This window comes from Carassius gibelio, chromosome B22 (assembly GCF_023724105.1).
Source record: "Carassius gibelio isolate Cgi1373 ecotype wild population from Czech Republic chromosome B22, carGib1.2-hapl.c, whole genome shotgun sequence".
Lineage (NCBI taxonomy): Eukaryota > Metazoa > Chordata > Actinopteri > Cypriniformes > Cyprinidae > Carassius > Carassius gibelio.
Genome location: NC_068417.1, coordinates 33,133,207 through 33,146,014, shown reverse-complemented (window position 1 = coordinate 33,146,014; position 12,808 = coordinate 33,133,207). Strand labels below are relative to the sequence as shown.

Sequence of the window (12,808 nt, the reverse complement as noted above, 5' to 3'; positions counted from 1 at the left end):
ATTCAAAAGAAAATATCTACAGCTACTTATGTTTGATTGCAACTTTAATAAATCAATAGTTTGTTTGTTGTTGTTGTTGTTGCTGTTTGTTTATTTATTTATTTTTTTTCACTTTTAAATCTTATAAAGTCAGTGTGATCCAGTGTTTTTGGACCCAACCAACTTTCTTTAAAAATAAATATAAAAAAGGATGAAATGGAAGAATTTATAAATCTGTTGGCACTCAACAAGGTCAAGTGAAAATCCATTTGTCGTGTTGTTGGAAATAGCACAAATGTGCAGAGTCAGGACCTACTATAACATTAACAGTCACCAAGTAAATTTAGAGTTGGTGAGTACTCTATATGACCTGGTCACAAACAAGTTGGCTGGTAACTTTTTTCTTTTAAGTGTAATAAAGCCTCAAACGTGATATGTTTTGGTGCGATTACCAAAACGCAAAGACTGCGTTGCAATTATAAATGTGTAATCTGCTGAGCTTTGTGTTTCAGAGTGAAGCATGTGAGCCACTCATGATAATTGTGTTCACAGTAATTCAGAAATTATCCACAAAAGTGTGAATGGAAACTTATTGAAAGTTGTTAATTGACAAGCTGCGCAAATAAACGCTGATAATGAACCTGGATTTGCGCAGCTTCTCAGTTAACAACGGCTCTGTGTAGTAAAAGCTGCTCTATGTGAAATCATGCACCTGTTGGTATTTACCGCTGATTAGAGAACCGGCTTTACTGACGAGATGCGCATTAATGATCGGCGATCTTTATCGTGCACCCCTATTAAAAACACAATTCTGCTTTGGAAACCATTTTCACCCGCCATTTTTTTTCAGACAATCTTTTGCTCTCTTTTAACGCAAGTCTGTGGAGGATCCCTGTACATCGACAATTTTCAATTTAATTGGATAGGAATTATTCCAAAGTATGGTAAAACGCTGTTTAAATAAACTACTATCTGTAAATACCTTTCCCTTGTTGAAGTAGTGGATGACCTTACGACAGAGACCTTCTTTGCGATGCCATTCGCTCTGCGCGGGATAGTGCAGGAACTCCCGGAGGGGTCTTTCCTCCCAGTGGAGCAGCTCCCAGTACAGCAGGAGCGTGAACGCCGCCTCTGTGAGACACAGCGGTTGATAAAGTTTAAATACTCTTCAATAATGTAATCCCTTTTAGAGCTGGTAATGCATGGTGCTAGCAGCACAAAGGTCATGGGTTCGAATACCAGGAAACATATATAGGACCAGAATTCCTAAAAGCTTACCCTGTCTTTCGGTGTTAAAAAAGTACTGACAGAATTTACTAAAGACACGTAAAAAGGCGTGGACACAATTATTTTTGCGCCTGACCTTATTGAATATGCATTTCTAGGAGTTCCCCTGTCCGTCATAAAAGTTATGGGAGGAGAGTATTAATTCACGCAACACGATTTGCACGATTTACTAATATTTGAACTCATCAAATTAATGGTATTTGCGTTATCTTAAAGCAGGCGGTAATTTGCGCTGCTCTTGGAAGATTGCGCTGGTAATTATGTAAATGATCTGGTTGCGTCTGTGTTCTTTAATGTGCACATTGTTAGTAAATCACACACAGAATTGTTCTCTATCATCTGCACTTTTATGGCATTGCGCTCTAACGCTAATTTGCCCTGTTTAGTAAATCTGGCCAATAGTGATAAAATGTATACTTTATAGTCCTTCCGTAGCTCCGCCCCTTTGCTAGAAGGATGTTTGAACGCTGTGTTTTAGTCTTTTGCAGCATCCCACATATGAAACACAGCTTTAATAATGTGACGCTCAAGTTACAAGAAGTTTAACTAAAAAAAAAAAAAAACCGCGACTCTCGAACTCTTTTTTTTCATTTCAGTGCCCTGCGTCTTGTCTTTTTTAAACATTAAAAAAGATACTGTGTTAAGCGTGTCTATCTAAAGTAACTGAGAAATATCTCACCTGTGTAGTTTTCAGCCTGCAGGTGCATGTCACACAGCTTGTGAATGTATCGGATGTACATCTCCTCTTTATTAATCTCCGATTTGTAGAAATTCTACAAAAAGAGATCAAATGATCATCAGGTTACTTTTGTTTTATTGCAAAAAATGCCACATTGCATATATATAGTTGACAGTGAATTGAATGAAGGGTAAGACTCACCAGCAGGTTGACAGTGCAGCCGATCTTCTTGTTTTCTGTCTCATCGCCTTTCATGCAATCTCTGCCGACACAAGAAACAGGAAGTCTCATTAGACACACCCTCTAATACCACGCCCACCGACCTTATATGGGCCATATGATGCGCTTGCACACAAATATGAGGAGAACTTCTCGAAATTCAAAATTGGACTGGAATTTGGCTGTTTTTTTATGTAGTTTACAAAATTATTTTGACCAAATGTGTCATATTTTACATACAGTTTTCAGTATTTACAGTACTGAGTGTTAAATACCGTACAAACATAAATGAGTTTTGCTTAACATTTTACACGGCAGTCAAATTCCTGTTTAAATGAGCAACAATCTGCAATATGAACAGAAATTTAATAATTAACAAAAGCTAAAATTAAACAACTATTTTTGGTAATTAAAATAAAATACACGTATTATGATGAAAAAAAAAAAAACTAAAACTTACATCTGTTGAAGTACTAAAGTTACTTAAATAAAATTGGTAAAAAAAATAGAAAAAAATAAATAAATAAAAAATAAAGCTAAAAACATTACAATTAAAATGAACACCGAAAAATAAAAAAATAAAATCTAATTCAATAAATAAATCATTTTTATCCGTGAGTGTTTTACCTGTAGTCTAGCAGTCGTTCCATGAGCCGCGTGACAGATGTGACGAAAGAGACGCCCGTCTCCCTCCAGGTCTCCTGCTCAATCTTCTCCAACAGACTAGACATAAATGGCACACATATTTATAGAATTATTTAAGATCATTTAATGGGCTGAAGGTAAAAGAAGGGCTTGCAATGGAAGATCTATTTTAGTGGCATCTGATAGGCTGAACAGGGTTAGTTTCCTCTTACCTGGGGTACGGCCCAAACAGCTGAGTTCTAATAATCCCGCAGCACAAGGCAAATCAGAGACACTCAGGTTATAACAAGAGTACTTAAACAGTTAGACGTGTAGCTGTGTGTGTCAGTGGAGAAGGTAGAGGGAATGTATGTGTGTGTGTGTGTCTGTGTGCGCACTTACAGCAAACTGAAGAGTTCTCTGTAATTCTCGTCGCCTTTGCCTTCGGACACCAGACTGTCCAGTTTGTCTATCAGTTCTGCCTCCACCTGCACCATAAACAAAAAAAGTAGAGAGAAATAAACATCAAATTTACTTTGTACCAATGTTTCAATCTTAAATCATATTATTTTATTTCCCTGGAACACAACTCAGGTTAAGAGAAACAGAACAAGAAAAGACAGAAAAGCAGAAGCAGGTATAATGGACCTGTTTGAAGTTGCCGTTCTTTCTCTGTTCCCAGTCCATCATATCGTGGAAGATGGGGATCATTATATTTCGGACTTCAATTTGTGGTACAAGCGTCACACCCAAAAATGGGCCAATCATTCCTGGTATGAAGTGAATCTTATTCTCACCTGCAGCCAAACCAAGAAAATTGTGATTATTCATTACTTTTTCTTTCTTTCTGGTTGATCTTTTTAGTTAAAGCCTGAAAATCTATGTTTATGTAACAAAAGGGTAAGGTTTATAAAACAGAAAACATCTGAAATCTGTTATTCTTAATAATATTAGTAATGAAAAACCCTGTGACATAAAAATGGCCAAAGTTGCATCAACACTTTATGGTGGTTACGGAGTCTTTTTTGCAGTGTGGTACCTTATTCCACCTCTAGAGGTCAGTACTGCTTTTCTGGAGGAAGTGAATGTTTGCGTTTATGTTTTTGTCTGTGCGTGTGCAGAGAAATGCAGGAGTAGAAAAACAAAGTCATGAAACAGAGTCAAAAGAAAGAGAGCGAATCAAAACACTTACCCAAATTCTGCCACATGCTAAACAGCTCGTAAGCCATCATGACCCGCATATCACCATACCTGCAAAGACAACAAAAACACACACAAAAATCTCCTCTAAATCCATGCAGGAATCTAAAATCACAAACAAACAGCATGCATTAAACATACTAGACTGAGAGAAACAGAAGAGCCACATGCTGGGCTGAAGATCATAGATGTAAATGGAGAAGCAGATAGATGAATCGACCCTCCCAACAAACTCACAGGGTGATCATCTATATTGCATGCCGTGCGGCAGTCTTGCGTTTTTTATTTTGAGTATTTGAACAATATCTGAAAGAACAGGTATCTATTAATCATGAGATGCAGATCCCATGGATAACAACAAAAGGAGGGAGAGCTGTCCAAAAAAGATGGAATCCAAAGAGATGTTGAACGTACTCTGGATGGATTTAACCTGGATTAGCCGTCGCTACAATACACAAATCACTGTTTGTTTCATAGTTAAAGGAGTATCTGGGTTAAATACAACTTAAGCTTTGCTGACTGCATTTGTGACATGACATTTGTGAAAGTAATTTGGATTTTATTTAGTATCGAAATGCATATACAATGAAAGCCTGTGGTGGAAAAACATTGCAATCTGCACGCCTTTAGAAACAATGACGGGGTGATTTCTTTGTAGGGCCTTTATTGTGTGTGAATGAGCAGAACCAAGTCTTACTTGTCAAAGACCTTCTTCCGCTTGGCCGGTGTCAGACTCTCCAGCTGTAGACTAGGCTGGTTGATAAACAACACTGCCAGACTGAAATATGAATTCCACACCTGACGGAGAAGAAACAGAAATGGTTAGTGATGCTACTGTGTCTTTAATGGAAATCTTGACAAAGTTTTGAAGGAGAACTAATATAATTCCATTTGGCCATACCATTACTATGGATATACACAACTGATTGATTGTTTGGTGGGCGTGACTTAGCTTAGGCCCCTCCTCCTCCAGAAAGCAAGCCACACCTCCTAATTTTTCAAACTATTCTGAACTATTGTTTGAATACTAAAGGAAAGATAACTTTTACTGTAACTCTAAACATTTTTGTAGATGCAATTCAGTATGCCAATGAAATGTCACTAATGTGAACGTGTGTACAACAGTTAGCGGAAGCTAGAGATTAGGGTTTATAACATTTCAAAAATTGAAATGCATTGCTTCACTTCAGATGGCTTTATTAACCACTTGGAGCTGTGTGTAACCAAAAACTGGACCCCCATTCACTGTCATTATAAAGCCAGGACATGTTTTAATGTAACACTGATTGAATTTGTCAGAGATAAGAAAGTCATTTACACCTAGGATGGCTTGAGGGTGAGTAAATCAAGGAGTAATTCACATTTTTGGATGAACTATCCCTTTAAGGATGTAACTTTCAATATTCATTAGAGATATGACATGTTGGTTAAATTTTATCATGGCTTTACTTATCAAACTAAACTGATCTAGCTATGATGATAAAGTACATTAACCAGTTCAGATTGGATTCCGGATTTAAGCTGCTCTACATTGGACTATGCTGTCTTTTTTATAGGGTGTATCCAGCGAATCCCCACACTGATAAACATGGATATACACAACTGATCAGTTTGTGTATATATTAGGTAGACTTGAAACAGCGCTGCCAAAGACTTGTGGTGCATTACGGTGGTGCATTCCTATTATTTATGAATGGGAGAAAGTGCAACGTGCAATATGGTGGAATATTATCACCTTCTTGCATAACTGAAATAGCTGCCTGAGAGACATTTCAAAGATGGCCGTCAAGTGAAATGACTTGCCTTAAAGGAACTTTGGCACCACTTTAAGTTGAACATACCTATTGATTCTTGGGTGGGCATGTCTTAGTCTCCTCTTCCAGAAAGGAAGCCACACCCAACAATCATTTTCCATATCAAACTATTCCAAACTCTTGTTTGGACACTAAGGGCCAGTTTTACTAACAACTTGCACAAGCGCAAACCATCTTTTGGCATTAAAATTGTACTGTCAGGATTTAATAAAGAGACAAAGTGACGAATTAGCACTGCAAAGGAATGGGCAGTCATTTTTGCGCCTGACGTTATTGAATATGGATTTGTAGGAGTTTCCCTTTCAGACGCAAACTTTATGGGAGGAGAGTATTCAAATGAACCAAGTAATGCTTGGTTTACTATAACAATTTACTAATGTTTCCGCTTATCAAATTACTGATATTTGTGCCATTATTTAATACCCAAAAAAGCATGCCTTAAACTATTTCGCACTTTAAATGGCAGCAATTGTTGTTACTAGAAGGACGCACCGCAGAGATGAGCGAGCGTGTGCTAGAAGGGAGATAATTTTTTTCCAGGCATATTAATTTATTTGGAATGCATAGTTTTTTTTGCTTCAGGAAATAAAAGACAATTTGAAACCCTGATCTAGGAGTCATGCAATATCAGGTCTATCAAAACTTCTTGCAACCCTTAATTTTTTAGACTTTTTTTTCAGTATAATGGCTTCTTTATTCCTTTTTTTTGAACTATGCTAATTTGCGCTGTGCTTGGTATATTGTGTTCGTCAATATGTAAATGAGATGTTGTGTCTGTGTTCTTTAATTTGTGCATTTTTAGTAAAACTGGCCCAAATGATTAGCCTGGTAATACCAGACTCTGCTACTTCACTTTGCTTCGTAGACAGAGTCTGGAATGGCATAATAGAGTAGTGTTTTCTCTCTCGCTAGGGGGCGCTTGTCTGAAGTTTAAAATCATTGGTTACCCGTAAGCCAATCAGATACGTTTAGTTATGACGTATGTTATGCGCCTGTACAGCCGCATCGAAGCACAGACATCATGCATCGAACTCAAATCTATGATTGAACTTCCACTGTAAACCTGTTGTTAAACACTCTTCTTGTTCTGGCTTCAGTTTGAAAAGAGTTGAATGTTCCCCATAACAGAGCGAATTGCATCCCGTGTCTCGTTTCCCATTTCCGCGGTCGTTTCGGTTTTCGATTTCTCTAACCTACAATTTAAAACTTTAGCATCTACGTCACGGCTCTCAGCCCGCCCTCTGCTCGTTGATTGGCCCGGCTGTTTTCAGACCGGTGGCAAACAGAAAGCTCTGACGCTGTATCAGACTGAGTACAGAAGCGAAATGAAATTGAGCGGAAGTAGGAAGTCTGACGTAGTCAGGCTACCAAATGATGCGCTCACTATTAATGATGCTCTGCCCATTTTTCAATAGACATTCAAAGAATCTAGAACTTTGCAAAAGATTTCCCGTGCAGATTTCACAACGGGTTTAATTAGTCATGTAACTTTGCTGCATTGACCGACAGAAATCTGCTTGGTTTCAAAGTGTCTTCTGTGTGAGCTGTCATTCATACTGTACATTTACATACTGTATCCCGAGAGCTTTCTGATCCTGCATTGACAGCAAGGGTCCTTACACAATCAAAGCTTAGACACATATCAAGGAGATCAGTAAAATTATCCATGTGACATCAGTGGTTCAACCGTAATTTTACGAAGCTACGAGAATACTTTTTGTGCAAAAAATAAATAAATAAAGACTTTATACAACAATTTGTCTCCTCCGCGTCATCCGGAGGCCATTTTGGAGAGTGTCCACTGAACATAAATAGTGTATGCTGTTCTGTGTCAGCTGCGCCACACAGATACGTTTTCCATGTTGTTCGTGCTTTGATCTAAATGTAAACAACGTTTTTGTGAACTTTCCCTTTAAGTTGCTCCACAATGGCCAATGCTTTTTTGTTTGTTTGTTTGTTTTTTCAGGGAATATCCAGTGAAAGCTCACGCTGGCAGACAGGGCCATGTTTCTCTCTCAAAGATAACCTTCATTAATAATTCAGTAGATTTGAACTTTTCAGAGCCAGTCTCCCTAGTTAGTGGCACCATCTGTCTTGATCAGGGAGGAGAGCTTCATTAGAGTGGATTAGAGAGGGCCAAGTGTGCCCAACAGCAGGACACCGTGAAGGCCCACATCAAGCACGTTTGTGTACATGTGGAATATGATATTTAGAAAAAAGAGTTGTGTGTGGGTTTAAAAATTACATTTATGTTTAATGTGTGTTTCAGTGCCAGGGAGTCAATGTTGTGCAATGTGTGGTTGATCTTCATCACAATCACACACCTTAAAATCAAAGTCAGCATCCGTAAAGCTTTTATGAAGAGCAGGTGACAGATACTGGGTTGTGCTCACAATGATACTGCAAGAAAGAAAAGAGATAATTAAAAGAAAATAAAAACATTAGAAGATAGAAAGACAGATTTATTTTGAACAGTATAAATATACACTATTTTTCAAAGGTTTTAAGTTTATACTTTAAAAAAGTTTGTTCACCAATGCTGCATTTATTTGATCAAAACTACAGTGATATTGTGAAATATTATGACAATTTAAAGTGCTATCTAGTGCTGAAGATAGCAAAAACAGAAACTGAAACTGAAAACAGCAACTGCTTATTAACAGTTTGTTAAAATCTTGATCTTTTTTTTTTTTGAATTTCATCCCCAAACTTAAATTTTTTTTAAGCTTTTTTTTCTTGAAAACTGAACATATGTTCTGTAAAAATACAATCTAATGCAATGACATCCAGGTTGAAAGCGTGACTTTACTGTTTTTGTCTGAAAGACATTGTACAAATAATAAAAATACTATATTTCAAGAGAAATACATTGCATTATGCCATATATTAAATTTAAATTAAATTTATGCATTTAGCAGACGCTAATGCAACTTACAGTGCATTCAGGATATCAATCTTTACCTATCATGTGTTCCCGGGGAATCGAACCCCCAACCTTGCGCTTGATAGCGCAATTGAGCTACAGGAACACTAATATATATTATATGTGTTTTGCAAATCAGAAAATCAATGTTTTGACAAAAAAAAAAAAAAAAAAAAAAAAACTACTTTGGAAGGAAGCAGGAATGAGGTCTTACTTGCTGGTCAGCAGTCGCATGACGTTCCAGTCACGCGGGAATATACTGAGCTTCATCAGGTTTCTGAACACACAGAAAATCTTCAGCAAGAACTCCTGTAAGAGATAGACAGGATTGTATAAACCGAGTTAGAAGAAAGTACTTTCACATTTAACATTTAAAAACTTCACATTTAAGCAATACTATAAATGATTTAAATGCTTTGTTTCTAAAATTTATGAGATGGTTCACCTTCAGCTCCTCTTTGCTTTGGAAGTTGTCCATTAGGTGTTGGAAATGAATGTCCGACATTTGACGAAGGAGGGACAACAAGCAGGACACGTACTCCCCCTGCCAATCAGAAAGTGTGCAAGTCCTTGTGAGCCAATCAGTCTGTTTGTTTGGCAATCAAACAGCGAATCAAACGAATTCAAAGGGAGCAGGGAAGCAAAATGAATAAGACGTGAAGACTGTGGGATGAATTCACTTAACAGTTGTGGCACCCTCAGCATTAAACAGCACGCCACAGACCGCCTAAAGTCTGTTCACTAAATTATGATGCATATTATGAACAAAAAATTTAAAGGCTGGCTGAAATCACCAAGCTGATTTTACACAACTTTTGCATTTTTAGCTATTTTTAGAAACTAAGTTTTTCCTTCTTCTGTTTAAAAAAAAAAATTAATCTCTGTCCACATGAAAATGCAAAAGCATGCTATGAAGCACTGTCAAGAGCATGCCAAACCAACAGGTGGCAATATAATCTTAACTGTAAAGCCATGTTGGCCAATCAGAAGCCTGAGAAAGTTTCCAGTAGGAGGAGATAACTGCGCATGCTCCAAAGTCACAAACCCAAATCTCCGATTTCGCTGTCTATTTTCAAAAATGTACAGGTTTGCATGTGGATGAATGGCCAAGCCACAAAGAAAAAGCTGCGTTTTTTTAAATACCCATGTTCATGTGGACAGGGCCTTGAAAACCCAGGTGTTAAAAACAACTCAGACAATGTTTGCAAATATGTGATGCTATCAAAGGGCACAGTTTATTCTTAGTGAACTCTCTCGTCTGGTTATGCTTTCTTTTAACAAAATATACACAGAGACATGATATTAGTTCTTCTGGATTCTGTTTATAAGCTATCTATGATGAATACATAAAAAATTTAACATTAAAGGAAAGCAAAAGTATATCAAATGATGCTAACCTACACATCAGAGTACTGATCAGAGCATGTTTGTGCTCTAATAGTTTACTGTTTATCTTTGCGTTCTGAGCAGGTGTTACAAAAGACTAAATGTATAGGACATAAGACAGACAAGCATGGGTGAGTCTCACGAAACCTGTCAAGAAAGATTAGGTTCATATATTAATGCAGAAATGAAATACATTTTTTAAGAAATTTTTCACTTTTATTTCACAAAAAGAAAATTATGAAGAAAGTAATGGCCCTACACCGAGGTTTAATTTTCCATTCCTCCTTGAAATATGCATTTTATGTGTAGTTTTCATGAAATTCACCCGCAGGAAGACATCGTATTATGTGTGAGTCAGTGAGTAAGTGAGTGAATATGAGACATAATAAAAACAGACATGAACGACGTGAACGAGAGAGAGAGAGAGAGAGAGAGAGAGAGAGAGAGAGAGAAAGAGCACAACGGTTGTTATTTTTATATTAGAGTAATGGTCATATATTCAAATATATTCTCTCTCTTTCTCTCTCTCTCTCTCTCTCTCTCTCTCTCTCTCTCTCTCTCTCTCTCTCTCTCTATATATATATATATATATATATATATATATATATATATATATGTGTGTGTGGTTTGACAGTTTAACCCAACAGTTTGGCATGATTAATGTTGAAGCTTGAGGTAGATCTATTGTCATTAAAAATTAATCTTTCTATTAATGTGATTTTACTTTCAGAACCTGACTGTTGCGCTATATAGGCAGAAAAAAAAGAGAAATATGCTGGGAAAGAAACAGAAGATGAAGAAAAGATCTCAGTGGGGATGCTGCAAAGCAGGTGGAGGGGAAGAGGGATGGAAGGAAGGAAGGAAGTAGAATATCAGATTTGTTAGTTACTAACAGTGATCTCAGCCGTGCACTGTGGACAGCGCTGCCCTCTTACCGCCTCCTGAGACTGAGATTTACTCATGATGGCCAACAGCGTCTGCAACAACACATCCAACAAACTCTCCACCATCATCTCTACCTCCTCCTGCACAGAGCTCTCCTACAGATAGGAAACAAGGAACATTGTCTCTTTAACCACAGTCATCCATAGCTTGTTCAGAGTTTTGATGACTTGCACATTGACCGAAGTGTACCAGTGAGCTGCTCTTAATAATGGAGAAAATGCTGCTCAGGATTCCCGAGCAGATCAGAAGCTCCTTCTGTTGGCGCAGATGCAGATGAATATGATGGAGAACAACAGGAAGTAGAATTCTCCTGGATTCTGTGCAAACAGACAGAGGTAAGTTATTAACTTAATTCACCTGATTAACGTCGTAGAACATCTGCAAATTTGCTTGTGACTGGGGCAGTACTCCTAAAAGGGACAAGTTTGTAGCTTATCTAAGCATAAAATGTGAGTATTAATACCCTAGAGTAGTAATATGAAGTGTAACCTTAAGGTACTTCTAGGGGTAAATGAGAGTACCCGCCCCAGTGACAAGCTGTTGTACCTCTAAAAGGTAAAATTCTGCACATTAGAGAGTAAAACTAATTCTTTAAGAAATACCTGGGAAGGAGAAAAGCCTGCTATCCACTGTCCGAGCAATGGACTGCAGCTTGACCACATCCATGGACTGACCGATGTGGACCGTACTAGGCATGCTACCCAGAGTTCCCCTCACAAACTCTGCCACTTCCTGTACTGTGAACATCTGGAGGAGCTCGTCAAAAATAGCTGGGAATGAGTTGAGTAGGGCAGCCTGACAAAAGTGGAAGAGACCAGAGAAAGAAGGGTTGACATTTGCAAAGTGGTCATTGTTTGTCCTCGCCTTTAGATAAAACAAGTTGTGATGGGCCTGTTGACCAAAGATGGTATGATGTCACCTACACAGCAAGAGAGGAAGTAACAGTGAGGTGTGATCATCACCTCATGGTTACTTGGTAGATTAGAGATTCAGTCAATTAAAATTTTTAGCCCAAATATATACTTAAACTGAACCACCCAAACCAACCTAAACTTGACAGATACAGGCAGGTGGGTTGGAGTAGGTTGCTACTAAAATTTGCAGGCTAGTGTGTCTCTGGGAGCACGGTTGAAGACCTCTATATAGTCATGGTCATAGTCAAAAACCTTGGGCTTGGCCTTCAAGGTTCAAAAACCTTGAATTCCTTAATTCAAAGGTCCATTACAACTCTTGCTTCTGAGGACTTTTCTTCCCTACTTTGCTCAACAGCCCAATGGTACGATCCATTGCAGGCAAGGTGATCTCTGGTCCCCTTAAAAGCCACTCAAGAGGTGAAAATGGGGGTGTTTGGAAGGACGTGACTTTGTGCGGGAGAAGATTTGGTGTCAAACACAACAATCAAAATCAAGAAACACATCAAAGAATCCAGCAGAAGAAGCACTGGAAGCATTGTTGAGCAATTGTTGGTCAGTTTTTTGGGTTGTTGGTTAATTGTTGAGGGCTGGTGTTCTGGAAAGGTACTGAGTGGTTGTATGTGATGGTAGATGTTTTGGGCTTTGGCATTGGGTCAGGTTGTGAGGGAGTCCCCGTTCCATTACTGTGGGGCAATTCAACAAGCTGCATCTACTTACAGACAGCGGAGAGGGCCTTGGGGCATTGCAGCTCAATGGCTGCAAGCAGTTGCCCTGGTTGGTGGTGGCTTGTCCAGTAGTTGGCTGGGGACCCTAGGGGGCACAGTGAGGTTGGGCAGGA

The 12,808-nt window shown here is 38.3% G+C and overlaps 1 protein-coding gene across 8 annotated transcripts in view; it reads right to left on the bottom strand.

Annotated features, from left to right (window-relative positions):
• The window catches only part of LOC127988299 (dedicator of cytokinesis protein 3), a 170,445-nt gene that overhangs the window by 17,548 nt on the left and 140,089 nt on the right, over positions 1 to 12,808 (bottom strand). For 6 of the 8 annotated variants that reach the window (XR_008161612.1, XM_052590960.1, XM_052590964.1 and 3 more), the window contains 15 exons: positions 11,659 to 11,851; positions 11,246 to 11,373; positions 11,005 to 11,151; positions 9,171 to 9,269; positions 8,940 to 9,034; positions 8,127 to 8,202; positions 4,686 to 4,786; positions 3,981 to 4,039; positions 3,437 to 3,585; positions 3,191 to 3,276; positions 3,022 to 3,048; positions 2,792 to 2,887; positions 2,147 to 2,207; positions 1,946 to 2,039; positions 962 to 1,110 (listed from right to left, as the gene is read on the bottom strand). Coding sequence is in view for 7 of the 8 variants with exons in the window: in XM_052590960.1 (XP_052446920.1) it covers positions 962 to 1,110; positions 1,946 to 2,039; positions 2,147 to 2,207; positions 2,792 to 2,887; positions 3,022 to 3,048; positions 3,191 to 3,276; positions 3,437 to 3,585; positions 3,981 to 4,039; positions 4,686 to 4,786; positions 8,127 to 8,202; positions 8,940 to 9,034; positions 9,171 to 9,269; positions 11,005 to 11,151; positions 11,246 to 11,373; positions 11,659 to 11,851 (1,560 nt within the window). In the remaining variant the exon portion in view is untranslated. The remainder of the gene's footprint in view (positions 1 to 961; positions 1,111 to 1,945; positions 2,040 to 2,146; positions 2,208 to 2,791; positions 2,888 to 3,021; positions 3,049 to 3,190; positions 3,277 to 3,436; positions 3,586 to 3,980; positions 4,040 to 4,685; positions 4,787 to 8,126; positions 8,203 to 8,939; positions 9,035 to 9,170; positions 9,270 to 11,004; positions 11,152 to 11,245; positions 11,374 to 11,658; positions 11,852 to 12,808) is intronic. The other 2 variants (XM_052590963.1, XM_052590962.1) reach the window with 2 other exon arrangements.